We start from the raw sequence: 16,483 nt of genomic DNA, 5'->3' as shown, positions 1-16,483 counted from the left end.
CCCTGCTGGAGCCTCGTGGAGCTTTAGGTGTTTTCGCTCAATAAACACTCACAACGCCAGGTCTGGGAATCGAAACCGCGATCCTATGACCGCGAGTCCGCTGCCCTAACCATTGGGCCATTGCGCCTCCACTATGAACAACGTACTCTCTGCTAAAAAAAAAAAAATCTCAAGACGGGATGGTCACAGCTAGAAGGTCTTTGATTATAGGTTTGCTCAGTCAGATCTGGACATTGAACAAACCAACAATGACAACAAAATGATGATGACAACAACAACAGCAGTAGCAAGAACAACAATAAAGACTACGATTAGTTGTATAAGATAAGACATTTTTAGTATTTAGAAGCATTTAATATGTCACAGATAAGGATGAAATGTTAATCCATTATGATGAGTGCAAAACGCTCAAAAACATCCACTGCAGCATGACTTCGTAAGCGTTAATCGTATTTCATGTATGTCATCGAGTAGTATAATAATAATAATAATAATAATAATAATAATAATAATAATAATAATAACGGAACTGAAAGTTTCAGAGACTCATCTTCTCGGCGGATGATATCGATAAAAAATTATCTTCCTGAAGTTCTACATACTCTATGATGCTACAATCTGAAGTAAATTGAAGATGCCTCCCCCCCCCCCAAAAAAAAAACCACACACACACAAAAAAAAACAGACCCTTCCTCCCCCAAGATTCGTTCCAGGAGAACTCCAGAACTCTCATTAACAATGGTTAGGCCACTGAATTATATGCACAAGACTCCATAGAGCAATACTGAGAAATCACACGTTTAATAAGCAGTGGCGAGCTCTTCGGAGTAAGGCAAGATTCAGTTTATCCTTCATGTCCTGAAAAGATGGTGGTATGTAAAAGCTTGTGGGAAATGTATCCACTACAAACTCAAGAAATCTAGATGCAGGCAAACAGACAAGACACGGTGCTATTTTAGAGTGCGGCCGACTACAGTATCTGTAGTGGACACTGTGAAATGACCTGATCTGGGTTACGATTTAGGGTTGAGGCTAGGGTATTGTTAAGGTTAGGATTAGGTGTTAAGGTTTAGGATTACGGTTAGGGTTTAGGTTTAGAGCTTAAGGTTAGGGTTAGAGCTTAGGGTTAATGTTTAAGTTTAGGGTTTAGGTTAGAGTTCGGGATTAGAGTTAGGGTTAGGATTGGATTAGGATTTAGGGTTGAGTTTAGAGTATGGATAAGGTTAAGGTTAGGGCTTAGGGTTTAGGTTTAGGGCTTAGGGGTTAGGGTTAAGGTTAAGATTAGGTGTTAAGGTTTAAGGTTAAGGTTAGGGTTTAGGGTTAGAGCTTAGTGTTAGGATTAGGTTAGGGTTAAGGTTTTGGTTTGGGGTTAGGATTAGAGTTCAGAGTCAGAGTTAGGGTTCAGAGATAAGGTTAGGATTTAGGTTTAGGGTTAGACCGTACGCTAAAGTGTAAATGGTCAGGTAGAACGCCCGCTAAAGTGGCACCCATTACATACACACTTTCTACACGCCCATAAAGATCCCCTAGGGTACCGGGAATTATTCCATGACAGTAATCGTATCATCAACCGACACAGTTGTACTGAAAGATCACTCAGCTTTAGTGGTGAGTTGAGGAAAGAAGAACACTTCAACCAGCTTTTTAAGTTAGTGAATTCAGCAGTGACTGAGGAATTTGAGGAATTCCAGTCATCCATCGCCTCGATGAACCATCGGCCTTTGTTGAAGTTAGTCGCTACTTTCATAGCGTCGAAAGACAGGAAATTTTTCTGGACAAGATAACATTCCAGCGAAATACTTGAAGAAGAATGTTTGTCTCTACACAAGAGTATTTCATCCCTACATCACAGATGACTGGCGCTTGGAATGTGCAGGTGCGTGCGTCTGTATGTGTTTGCATGTGTGTGTGCGTGTATGTGTATGTGGGTATACATATTGACGTACATACGTACGTACATACACATACATAAATAAATACAGACACATAAGCACACACGCAAACACATACACACAAACACGTACACGCGCGCGCGCACACACACATTGTTGATGGACAGTCTTCAACTTTTTTCTATCCAAAAACGTTTTTCCAACCCAATATTCACATGCTATTATTTATAGATTAATTATCTGTTTCGAGATCCATTATTGAAAAAGGAATGGCTGTGTGGTAAGTAGCTTGCTCACCAACCACATGGTTCCGGGTTCAGTCCCACTGCGTAGCACCTTGGGCAAGTGTCTTCTACTCTAGCTTCGGGCCGACCAAAGCCTTGTGAGTGGATTTGGTAGACGGAAACTGAAAGAAGCCCGTCGTATACACACACACACACACACACACACACATATATATATATGTTTGTGTGTCTGTGTCCTCCCACCATCGCTTGACAACCGATGTTTGTGGGTTTACGTCTCCGTAACTTAGCGGTTCGGCAAAAGAGACCAATTGAATAAGTACTAGGCTTACAAAGAATAAGTCCTGGGGTCGATTTGCTCGACTAAAGGCGATGCTCCAGCATGGCCAAAGTCAAATGACTGAAACAAATAAAAGTGTATATATATCTATATATATTGTTGTTGTTTGTTCCTTCTCGAGCCATGCCTGGCTCATAAGGGCCAGTTTCTCGGTTTCATTAGTGTATAGCTAGATGGGACATCGATCCGTCGCAGGTGAGCTGCTAGATGCAGGAGGAAAGGGCGAGAGAAAGTTCTGGCAAAAGAGTCAGCAGAAGTTCGCCATAACTTTCTTCCGGTGCTGCGTGGAACTTAGGTACTTCGCTCACAACAAACACACACACATCACCCGGCCTGAAATTCGAACCCGCTATCCTTCGACCGCGAATCAGCTGCTCTAATCACTAGGTCATGTGACTCCACGCACACGCGCGCGTGCGCACACATATATATTACATGGAAAAATGTGAACAAGAGAAGTAATATTCTTAAGATTATGAACCTGGAAAATTACAGGACAAGTTATTACACTTGGAGGAGTTCAGAACAACCTATTACATCTGGTAAAGTACAGAACAAGAAATTTTTTACTTAAAATCTTGCAGCTAAGGATAAAATTTCAAATAAAATATTTAGATTTAGAAAATATTAGCTTTTATTAAAACTAAAAATGTTATTACAAGTTATTACTTATATTTGTTATTGCTTGTTACTTCTATTAAAAAAAATACTCAAAATATTTTTTGCACTTTAAAAAAAATTCATTTTTGCAATTATTAATTAATAATTAGAAATTTGAAAATAGGTTATAAAAAATAATAGTAGTACATAATTAGATAGTACAATAAATAGGATAATACAAAAATTAGTTATATATTACAGTAAAATCTACCTAAAACAACAAATTCACAGAAAAATTTGCTTGCGTTGTTGCCTAAGTTATTGCCAAGTGTTCACATTTTTAGTCTTGACCCAGTGCCTATCTTTTACATAATGAATTTGCCTACCATATATACTATTCTACTTTGTATAAAACTTTAGCTATATTGGTATTTCTGACTCTCATTTTTTAAGTAGTCTAGTGTGTCAATATTTTAACAAAATGATGGTACCTTTTTTTTAATTATAATGGCAGAAGCATTAGCACACTGGACGAAATGCTTAGTGGTATTTCGTCTGCTGCTACGTTCTGAGTTCAAATTCCGCAAAAGTCGACTTTGTCTTTCATCCTTTCGGGAGCCGATAAACTAAGTACCAGTTACACACTGGGGTAATCGACTACATGCTTTCCCCCAAATTTCAGGCCTTGTACCTATAGTAGAAAGAATTATTATTATTATTTTATAAATATCAGAATTGTTACGCTTGCAGTAACTGAATCACTTGTGGTTTGGTTCACTTGAACGTCGTAAGGGGCACACGTATATAAATTCAGCCAGTTTAAATGTCCCCCGCTCAGTTACTCTCACTGTGCGAGTGAGCTGAGCATGAGGTTTATGTATCTTCTTGGTAATGGTGTATTCAATAAGGTATCAGCGTTTCTTTCTAAGATATATCTATGAGATCTTGCGTATGCTTTTCTACACACACACACACACACACAAGCATACATGTGGCAGGCAGTAAAACTCGTAGGACACGGTATGTTTAATACCTGCTGTTACTTCCGGACCGTGGAGGCGCAATGGGCCAGTGGTTAGGGCAGCGGACTAGCGGTCATAGGATCGCGGTTTCGATTCCCAGACCGGGCGTTGTGAGTGTTTATTGAGCGAAAACACCTAAAGCTCCACGAGGCTCCGGCAGGGGATGGTGATGAACCCTGCTGTACTCTTCCACCACAACTTTCTCTCACTTTTACTTCCTGTCTCTGTTGTGCCTGTAATTCAAAGGGTCAGCCTTGTCACACCGTGTCACGCTGAATATCCCCGAGAACTACGTTAAGGGTACACGTGTCTGTGGAGTGCTCAGCCACTTGCACGTTAATTTCACGAGCAGGCTGTTCTGTTGATCGGATCAACTGGAACCCTCGACGTCGGAAGCGACGGAGTGCCAACAACTTCCGGACCATAGTTTCACAACCTTGTACAGATACTTGAAAACTCTATCAAGAGCAGACGTTCTCTTGTAGCTTAAAGCTGCAAAAGAGGCCGTCCGTCCGTCCGTCTGTCTGTTTGTCTGTCTGGATGAAAATAAAATGCGGTAAAGGAAATGACTTAAGTGAACCAATGACTTGAATTAAGATAAATCATACTCAGTAGCGATGTACTGAACGACTTAGACAAAACAATCTCAAAAAAAAAAAAAAAAAAAAAAAAAATACAGGATGGGCCAAAAGTCACGCACCAAATATTTGACATTTTATTTATTGTTACGTTGCGAGCTGGCAGAATCGTTAGCATACCGGGCAAAATGCTTAGCGGCGTTTTGTTCGTCTTTACGTTCTGCGTTCAAACTCCACTGAAGTCGACTTTGCCTTTCATCCTTTCGGGTTCGATGAAATAAGCACCAGTTACGCACTGAGGTCGCTGTAATCGACTAGACCCACCCCACCCCAGATTCCAGTCCTTGTGCATAGAGTAGAAAGGATTATTATTATTATTATTATTATTATTATTATTAATTTGACGCGGGTTCGTTCTTATTTCTGATAGAATTTATGTGGACAGCGGTTTCTACGCTGGTAACCGCTATCCACATAGTAATACTACCTGTAACCTTAGGTATCCACATGCTTTCAATAGTTTTTCAAGTGCTTAAAACCCCCCTGATAATTTTTCCTGTCGTTAAGAGGCAAACTTTCAGTAGAAGCTCTACATGACACTCTATTCCAATCTCCTTCAACCATTAGTCTATATCTTTACTTACAATTTCCAAAGCACCAATTATTACAGGCACAACTTTTACAGTTTTCACACTCCAAATTCTTGTAGTTTCAGATTTTGAGGGATTGTTTTCTTTTTTTATTTTCCATTCACTAGCGTAGCTAGATCGTGTGCAACCCGAGGCCGCCCTTCCGTTTGCCGTCTCTGGATCCCACAAAAAAAAAAAAAAACACATATTGCCTACAGCAAATCCTAATCTCTATAGAAATTTATTGTTTCAAGAAAACATTGAATTTGAAGCCCGAGCCAGGCGTGTGCGAACGATGTCGAGAGAACGTTTGCTACAAATGATATTTTTGGACACAGGGCATCTCTAAGACGAACCCCAGACATTGAACGAAAATAAATTAACTGCGACCAGGCTCAATAAAAGACGCTCATGTTGTTGGCTGCAATCATATAGTTGAAGCCAGTGTTGGCAAATTTAATCAGCTTGCAAATATACGTTCACTTTAGTAAATTTATACTCAGGCTAAACCCGAACAGCCGAAGTGTCGGTGTCGCCACTGATATATATATATATATATATATATATATATATATATATATATATATATTACGCACACGCACACATACACATGCGCTTTTAAATTACTTTTTATTATTTTTATTGATTTCATTCATTGGACAGCAGCCATTGTATAGCACTGCTGTCAATCGTATTGTCGATATCATCGACCTAACTACTTATTTTAGTCTGACACATGTTCTATCAATAAGATAAAAGACAATATACTACTGTAACAAACTTTTTATTTCCTTTAGGCCGATATAACCGTTAACAGATTCACACACACAAATACTCATATACGATGAGCTTTTGCGCAGTTTTTCTCCACCAAATTCCATTCACGAGGCGTTGGTCAATCCGAGGCTATAGTAGAAGACACCCACCCCAAGGTATTATACAATGGGACAGAACGCAGAACGCCATGGATTTGTCTAGAGAGGAAGGGATTGCGCTGTGACTTTCGCAAGACTCGCGATGATGCAACGTTTTCTTGGGATGTGAAGTGATTGCATTTTTGCTCTGTTGCACGAGATAGGATAGGTATGATGTATGACGTAACTGGTGGATTTTGTCGAAGTTACTGTAATCAATGAAGTTTGGCACGAGGTGTCTAGGTCGAATGTCGATGACGCTTGTGTGTGAAAGGTTATTGGGGAATTAAAGGTAGTAATATCATCTGCTTAGAAATGGGTGAGAAATATCGAAAAGAAAATGTGAAGACTTCCTCCGAGAAGTATTGCGCACAGAAATATTATTGTTTCAGAAATGGAGGGAAAGAGGATTCTTCCTGTGTCGGTAGCGATCCCTATGGTAAGTAAGTATCTCAAAAGAGTAGGCTGTAATAGCATAGCAAGTCGGGGAGACGAGGTGAGGGCGTCCGCACTGGGGGTGGTGGTGGCACTTTTAGGTCTGCTGCAAAAGAGTTTAGGGCGCGAGGTGGGGCAAACAAACTCAAGAGTGGCACACACCTTAGCTAACTCACTGACAGGCTGTAGTTTGGAAAAATGGAAGAAATTGTGAATTTTGCGATTCATGAACGTAACCACCGCATTTCAGATGATGAAGTTATACGAGCTGTAGTGCTAGGTACTACTTTTACCGTCCAGCTGTAGAAATAGTTGATTTTCTCCAAACATTATCGTTCGTGTTCTTTGCTTGAACTGTTGCTGCGCAGTTACGAGTAGATCACACGAAAAACTTGGGGCTGTAAGTTTCGGTTGTGGTTTGGATAAGAAGGGAGCATGTCCAGTGTCGTCCTAAGGCATTGGGCAGTTGCCCGGGGGTCTCACGAGTCTAGGGGCCCAGTTCTGATCTATATTTGTTGCAGATTGGTATCAATAAATAATTAAAAATTATAGGGCCCACTGTATTGATCTGCCTGGGGCCCTATAATGCTGTTTGGGCGGCTCAGGACATGTCAAAGATTAAGGTTAGAGCAGAAAAACATTTGTTGCCAGGGACAGAGAAGATTAGAAGTGTTGATTTTCCCTACGCAACCATGTCTGCATCAACACACACACACACACACGCGCACGCGCATACACAGACACACACACACACACACATACACATACGTATACATGTGTGTACGTGTGTGCTAGCATACGCGTGCGTGTACAAATGCACGTGTGCGTACGTACACACACACACACACACACACACACGCATATACATATAAATTATAGAATATAAACGATGATCTAGATTATCGCTTATATAATGTGTGTGTGTATGTATATTTACATGTATGTATACATTGTATGCGTGTTCGTGTGTGTGTGTGTGTATGTGTGTATGTGTGCGTGTATGCGAACGTGCTGTGACTTTCACTTTTCACTCCCCCCCCACTTTGCCTAATACTTTGTCCTTCCCGCTCTATATATCTTCTCCCCCCCTCTCTCTCCATTTCTCCTACCCTGTCAATCTATTTATCGCGTTCCTGCTTTTTTTTTTATACTCCTCCTTCCCCTCTCATATTATACTATCTTCCCCATCCCCCTTCAGCTACTCTTTCTAATCGCCTTATCGCATAGCTTTCTCTTTCTTTCTTTCTCCCACCCTCCTCTCTCTTTTCTCTCCTCCTCGCATAGCCCCCCCCTCTCACCATACGCAGACACACACAAATACACCTATGCTCTCATGCACTGATACACAAACACAAATATATATATATATATATTCTCTTTACATACAAAAATATACACACACACACATACGTAAGCACAGCTATATAACGTATATAAACACATACACTCTGTAGCAGACTTATACACACACACACACAAACACGCACAACTTTATTAGTACACATCATTATACACTACAACTACCACGTAACACTATTACTACTAACACTAATAAAATATCTACCAAAAACACCGTCACCACTATATAAAAACTCACCACCACTACCACCGTCTCCGCCACCGCCGCCGCCACCACCACCGCCCCACCGAATCTCCTACGTATTCGTTCAATCTGCTAGAAATAGCAGTCAAATACCCTTCGGTTCAAGCTGTGCTGTATTAAACAGAAATGATGTTAGATAACGTAATTCTAGGTTCCCCCGATCATAAGTAAAGAGGAGATGGTCGTGGCTGGAATGCCTTTGATCATTGGTCTGCTCGGTCAGGATTGGTCCTGATAGCTCAACAGCATCACCATTACCCTCACAAACAAACAAACACTAGTATACATCCCCCCCCCCCACTACCACTGAACATACCCCCTCTACCTACAAGAACATACCCCCTCTACCTACAAGAACATACCCCCTCTACGACACATCACTCACCCCAACATTATCACAATTGTTTATACATCATCACCCCCACCATCATATTACTAATACTACTAACCCTCCCCCACATATATATATAATTTATATATACACACACGTACGTATATATGTAAATATATACATACGCAGAGGCACATATAGATATATATATATGCACACACACTTATACAGTCACTACACCACCGCCACCCTTATAACTGTATCTGCCACTACCACACATACACACATATATATATATATATATATATATATATATACATACAAATTCATATACACACACACGCACATATATATATATACATACACAATCACTACGACGATCACTCCCACCGCAACTACCTCCACCACTACCACCACCACTACCAACCTGCCACCACTAGCAACATACACAAACAGTCCGCTTCAAACCGTCCTGTGTCGTTCGCTGGAACAAACAGCCAGAGCCAAAAAAAAAAAAAGAAAAAGAAAAAGTAAAAGAAGAGAAAGAAAGAAAAGCGGCCGAGCTGCAACAAGTGTGAACTAAGCACGCAACACATCAACTTGTATCAATTATCTACCGCTACAGGAATTTTAACCACCCATCGTCTATCAACCCACACAAACACCATTCTTTTACCGCCACTCTTCAATATTACTACTTCGAGCATACTATATTATAAAAATAGTAATTAACGAATTATATCAATTTCCTATCTATCTCTTTCTATATATATATATATATGTATCTAGTGTTTACATATACGTGTGTATAGTCCAGGCGGCCATTATCAAAGAGAAAACTATAATAAGTCTTATAAATACTTTGTACATAGTGTATACCATCGATCTATCTTCCTCGGCCTGTCCCACGATAAACAGTTTCGATAACATATTATATATATACAAAACTAGTCTGTATAATACGGATATACACGTTACTATGTATGTACAGGTGTTCGACTAAGACATACAACATTTATATTGAATACCATAACGCATAGAACATCTATCTATCTATCTATCTATCTGTCTGGCTGTCGGCTTGTCTATCAGTCTGTTCAACATCTGTCCAGTGAACTTATACCCGAGCAAGCGACTAAAGAAGCTGAAATGGCAGCAACAATCCAGGCCCATCTCACACCAGCCAACCTTTTACCATGCGTAAAAGATGAGCAGAGAGAAATACTGGAAAAAAACTTCCAGGCAAACCGCAATCCTTCGGAGTTTGAAGTGGAAATTATAGCTACCGAAGTTGGTCTTAACAGTTACGACGTGAAGGTAAGCGTTCAAGTTCTTTCTCTTTTTCTCTTTCGCTCGCGCACTATCATATACATACATATATACACTGTGTGTGTATGTATTTTTGTAGTTATTTATTAAATTATACGTGTATTTTCATGTATACATTCAAACATTTGTTTCGTTATTAAAGCAAACACGCACAACATAACTCTCATTCAAACATCACGCACACACATACACACGCATATACACAAAATGGTCACGGGTCAGTGAACGGACCAATGTACGCAGTTTATGCGGTCATTCGACCTGCTAGAAATAGCAGCCAAATTACTTTCATGTCACATCATATTACCTTAACAAAAAAACAAAAAACAACAAAAAATTTGCGGGGAAGGTACAAGGTCAGATAATAAAGTCCCTAGATATATTATTCCAAAAGACAAGACAGGCGTGGGATGGGGTCATGTTGAAAAAAGCCATTGATTATAGCTTAGCTAAATCAGAGTTAATCTGAAACAAAACAACAAACATAATACACATTCCAAAATAAATAAAAACAATGTACATTCGCAAATAGAAACTTACTTTGGGTTTGTTTATACTTTGTACCTGTCTATCTATCTATCTATCTCTATCTATCTATCTATCTCTATCTATCTATCTATCTATCTCTATCTATCTATCTATCTATCTATCTCTCTATCTCTCTATCTATCTATCTATCTATCTATGTATCTATCTATCTATCTATCTATCTATCTCTATCTATCTCTATCTATCTATCTCTATCTATCTATCTATCTATCTGGCGCTCGCTCACTTTCGCTCTATCATTCCGTCTGACTATCTATCTATTTATCTGTCTGTCGATCTATCTATCGTATTTGTCCCATCTTTGTTGAGCCCTGTGTGACTAATAAAAAAAAATGTATCTCTCTATCTATCTATCTCTATCTATCTATCTCTATCTATCTATCTCTCTCTATCTATCTATCTCTATCTCTCTCTCTATCTATCTATCTATCTCTCTCTCTCTCTCTCTCTATCTCTCTCTCTATCTATCTCTCTCTCTATCTATCTCTCTCTCTATCTATCTATCTCTCTATCTATCTATCTATCTATACCTATCTATCTATCTATACCTATCTATCTATCTCTATCTATCTATCTATCTATCTATCTCTATCTATCTATCTATCTATCTCTATCTATCTATCTATCTATCTATCTATTTGTCTGGCTCCCTGGCGCTCACTCACTTTCGCTCTGTCATTCCGTCTGACTATCTATCTATCTCTCTATCTGTCTGTCTCAGTCATGTCACGCTTTACCCCCCTCCTTTCTCTACCTCCCTTCCCATTCTCTGTCGCTTGATTTTTTTTTATTATTTTACGTCTCACAGTTTTTCTCTCTCTCGTCTCCACTCACCATCTGTCTCTCTTCATGTACATGAATCAATGCCCATCTGTTTCTTTGAATACCTGTATGCGCGCGCGCGAATAAGTATGTGTATGTGCGCGCGTGCGTATGTTTATGTGTGTGTGTGTGTGTGTGTGTGTGATTCTGTCAGTATATCTGCGATCTGCATTTGTGATATACACACACACACACCTACGTGCGTTCTTACATGTATGTATGTATGTATGCATACGTTTGTACGTATGCACGTGTTTGTGTGTGTGTGTGTGTGTGTGGATATACATGAGCAGTTCTATGCAAAGCTGGTAAGAAAGCATACACCAGATGTGAAATTGTTGCCCCACCCTCCACCAGCACCAACACCACCGCTTATTTCAAACAACTCGTCAAGTATTTTAGTAATCCAGCGCGAGATACATATATGATTTACGTATGTGTTTATGGGTAAAAAATATGCATCATGTATGTTTTAATGTACATTATATGTACTTGCAAGTAACAGAACAGAATAAATGAAACTAGAACGATTTATATTAAAGCGAGTTCTCTCTGTTCGGCGTGAAACATTTCCTACAGATTCGTAGTCCTATTGTCAACTATTCCTCTCTCCCCCCACCATCTGCTGGATCGGTCTCTTCTTCCCGGGCCTACGCGTGAATGTAAACAAAAATTAGATAAAAAAAGGGATCATTATGGTTTGACGGCCAACATTTTTTTATGTAGTGTTTTTGGTACCGAAACACTTTCAAACTTCGAATACTTGTATACTTTGTGTTATAGAACAGATAAAAAATTTTGTATTCGAAGTTATTTCATGTAAAAAATTGTATTTCGGTAATTTCAACCAAAATAAAGGGTAATACAAGCGCAGGCATGGCTATGTAGTTAAGAAGATCGGTTTGCTAGCCCATGGTTTCGGGTTCATTCCCACTGCATGGTACCTTGACCAAATGTCTTCTATAGTCCTAGGCCGACTAATGCCTTTGCGAGTAAATTTGGTAGATGGAAACTGGACGAAGATAAGGAATACGCACCGCACACCCGGTGTTTAGGGTTAGGGTTATGCAGAAAACGGGTGGTGTGCATATTCTTTCCCTCCGCCGGAAACTGCATGGAAGCCCGTTGTATATATATATAAACACACACACATACCCACATATATATATGTGTGCGTATGTTTGTTCCATCTCCCCTTGCAACCGGTACTGGTTTATTTACGTCCCTCTTAGCTGTTCAGCATAAGTGATATAGATTGAGTACCACAATTAAAATTAAAAAAAAAAAACAGCAAAGATGTGCTGGGGTGGATTTCTGCGACTACACCGATAAGGCGATACGGTACTTCCCAGCACGACCGCAGTCCTATAACTGCAACAAGTAAAAGATAAAATATTTGAAGGAAGGTCGTGTGGATGGATGATATCGTGTAGCAAGAACGACAAATTGCCATCATTTTTTTATTTGCTTAGTTGGGTCTGGAAAGAGGGAGTAGAGCCCATGGCATTCGTAGGCCTCTCTGGATCGGTATGATTGTCGCTAGTAATGTTCCTCTTGAATCTCCTTTGCATGTCAACAGCTGCAGGTGAAACACGAGCGAGGAAAATATTCCAGAGAGAGACGACGTTTTTGGAAGAAAAACCCGAACGTCGTGGTTAATTCGGGGCTTCAGAGGGGGTTGGACGCAGTAAGGAGGATGAGAGGAAGAGAGACGAATGGGTTAAGAATGCCTGCGTGAAAATGACATAAGCTCAGCCAGTTCCCAAGAGCAGATGCTATTATAGTAGAGACAGAAAAAGCAGAGTGAGTGGTAGGCAGTGGGCTTTCGGCTTCTTATCATTGTATATATTGTGACATTACATTATTTATTCACATCAGTTGCGTTACCTCCTTCACGAACTCGACTCTGTATTTCTTCCCTCTAGGATATTGATGAAGAGATGTGCAAAATTTGGTTGTAATTTTTTTTTAGTAATCTCAGGCCAGATCTGATTGAGCAGACTTGTTTGTGATTAACATCTTTTTTTTTTTTTTTTTTGTATATCAGAGACTAAGATTATGCATGTGGAAACGCGTAGTTTAGTGGCTCGGGTGCGGGAATAAGTTTGTGGTTTCGATTCTCGGTCCGGGTGACGCGTTGTGTTCTTGAGTAAAGCTTTTTCATTTTACGTTGCTGCAGTCCACTCCGCTGACAAAAATGAGTAATCCTGCGACGGACCGGCGTCCCGTCCAGGTGGGGAATATATACGCCTCGGAAACCGGCCCTATGAGTCGGGAAGGATTTTTATCCGGGGTTTGCGGAAAATTAGGCCAGGATAGTTGATTCCACGAAAAAATCCGAGGTTTTCTTTTTAGTGAGCCGCGTGGAGGGTGTACTTGTAAAAATTTACTTACCACCCTTAAGATTATTCAAGGTATCCTTCCTTTTTTTTAAAGACTATATACTATAGGATGTGATTTCAAGAAGGTTTAACTGTTATTTCTAGTAAGTTGAGTGATTGATAGCAGAGTACAGGATCTTTAGAGAGAAATAGTTGCAAGGCGGAGCAAAACCAATACAGGCTCCGCCCCAGATGAATGAGATGAATAACTTCTCAAGGGGACTGTAATATCTTTTATATTTATTTTTTAGGAAGGTCCCATCATACCTTCATGATCCCCCTCCTTATCTCTCCAGGTCCTGGACCAATGTACGGGATGAACCCCACTCATAGACCCCCGATAGAAATTCTCTGTTGTGTTGAGGGCAATCACAGCTTAGCTAGTGTACCTTGATTAACACACTGTTACTATTTAGGTTTTGTATATGCGCAATACAACCGAATGCTTAAGAAGTTTGTTTCCCATCATCACGTAGTCCTCGATTCGATCTCACTGCGTGGCATCTCGGGCAAATATTTTCTATAGCCTCATGTTGACCCATATCTTGTAAATGGCATTGGATGAACGGAAAAAGTATAGAAGCTTGTCTGGTGAACTGTACCTATTATTCGAAAGTCACAGCCTTGTCGCATTGTGTTTTTTCTGATTCTGCCCTAGAATTTATGATAAGGATACATGTGTCTCTATACGTGTTGGTGTATACATGTCAAAAGTATGTTAGGTTTAACGGAGGCTACAAATTTGGCTACTGCACAGGACGGCCAAAACACATGCTTAACCGTCCTTACGAGAGAGCAATATCATTAGATAATGTGGTCCTTGAAACTTTATGACTGAATAAATACAGGCTGGACATGGTTGGAATGCCTTGATCATAGGCAGGACCTTCAAGAGAAATCTTTCAAGCCAGTAGACAAAGAAGATTGTGACCAGACGCACAGCTGGGACGGTAAGACCATGGGAGCGGTCCGCCCTGGGCGACGCTTTTATGGTGAGGGTACTTTTGTGTCTGCTGCACAATCCTGTATAGGGTAGCGAGGTGGGGACGGAAAACTCAAGGGCTGTCCCCGGGTGGTGCACACTTATGATACGCCACAGGTTGTGACGTTTAATTATTTTGAGCTGGTTGTGACTCTCAGGTATTCGGGGGGTGGGGTGGGGGCTTCCTTGACTCTTCGGGCCCCGGGCCGTTGTACCAACTGAATTCCTCCTCCCTGTTAAAGGACACTCACCAGCAGTTTACTCGATTAAGTGAGGTTATGTAGCAATAGAACGTGACCAATAGCACGACCAGCAAAGATCATCTCGCGCTGAATGGGCGGCTCCGTCAGACTTTAGAAGGGTATTATAAACAACAACAATGCTACTACCATGACCACTACTTTTACAATCACCACCTACAGAAACAACCACGTTTGATACAATCATTATCTAATATTTTTACTTTCTCTCTTTCCCGCCCTAATGACGTATTCGACATTGTTGAATATTGACCAATCATTGTCTGGTTACCAACCAATGTGTAGGTTGTGTTTTGACAGTCTGAGTGTGCCTGGATGTGAATGTAAGTGCGTGCGTGTGTGTGTGTGTGTGTGTGTTAGCGAGAGAGAGAGAGAGGGGGAGAGAAAGAGAGAAGACCGACAGAGAGGGTTATGTGAAGAAAAGATGGAGTGTGTATGTATGTGTTTGTATGAGCATGTGTGTGTAGGTTCGTTCCTATTTGTCTACACGCCCATCAGTTTGTTGTATATTGAACGAGAATTCTCATAAAAAAATAAATCTGTCTTCCTGTTTCTCTCAGTCAGTCAGTCAGTCTGCCTGTCTTCCCCCCCCGTCTCCTCTCTCTTTCTCCTTCTCCTTTTGACTGCCACAGGCGCACTCTCGTTTCATCACGAATTCCCACGCCGCACACCTGGCTTACTCATCACTCATGTTGACAATGTTTTGTTTCCACGGTTACGTAACAAAACGACATGGGTGTGGTATTGTTGCAGTAAATGTGAACGCGCATACATCACGCTTTTCACATACATCACACTATACACATACACACTCGCACTCCCACATATATCTATATCTAAACGCACAACACCTACATATACATACACACACATGCGTACAATACAATAGAGGTACAATGTAAATGTGTATGTGTGTGCATGTGTGTATATCTATCTATCTATCTATCTATCTATCTATCTATCTATCTATCTATCTATCTATCTCTGTCTATCTACATGCGTACACACACAATGTTGGGGTGTTTGTGTTTGTCCCCCCCCCGCCCCACTTGCTGTGTTTACGTCCCCGTAATATGGCGGTTCGGCAAAAGAGTCCGACAGAATATGTCCCAGTTTTAAAAAATATAAATACTGGGGTCGATCCGTTCGACTCAAATTCTTTAAGGCGTTGCTCCTGCATGGCCGCAGCCTAATGACTGAAAGAAGGAAAAAACTGAAAAGAATATATATATGCTCTTTTTACTTGTTTCAGTCATTTGACTGCGGCCATGCTGGAGCACTGCCTTTTTAGTCGAGCAAATCGACCCCAGGACTTATTCTTTGTAAGCTTAGTACTTATTCTATCGGTCCCTTATGCTGAACCGCTAAGTTACGGGGACGTAAACACACCAGCATCGGTTGTCAAACGATGTTGGGGGGGGGACACAGACACACAAACATACACACACACACACACACACACACATATATATATATATATATATATATATATATATATATATACGACGGGCTTCTTTCAGTTTCCGTCTACCAAATCCACTCACAAGGCTTTGGTCGGCTCGAGGCTATGG

The 16,483-nt window shown here is 40.5% G+C and overlaps 1 protein-coding gene across 1 annotated transcript; it reads left to right on the top strand.

Annotated features, from left to right (window-relative positions):
- Positions 1 to 8,929: 8,929 nt before the first annotated feature.
- LOC106884273 (uncharacterized) lies at positions 8,930 to 16,172 on the top strand. The gene has a single exon (XM_089362783.1). It carries the CDS (start codon positions 9,739 to 9,741, stop codon positions 10,006 to 10,008), a length of 270 nt encoding a protein of 89 aa, XP_089218909.1. The 5' UTR covers positions 8,930 to 9,738; the 3' UTR covers positions 10,009 to 16,172.
- Positions 16,173 to 16,483: the final 311 nt, after the last annotated feature.

Source organism: Octopus bimaculoides, chromosome 14, assembly GCF_046866305.1.
Source record: "Octopus bimaculoides isolate indiv1 chromosome 14, ASM4686630v1, whole genome shotgun sequence".
Taxonomy (NCBI): Eukaryota; Metazoa; Mollusca; class Cephalopoda; order Octopoda; family Octopodidae; genus Octopus; species Octopus bimaculoides.
The sequence above is the reverse complement of the archived record's forward strand: the minus strand, read 5'-3'. Positions and strand labels throughout refer to the sequence as shown.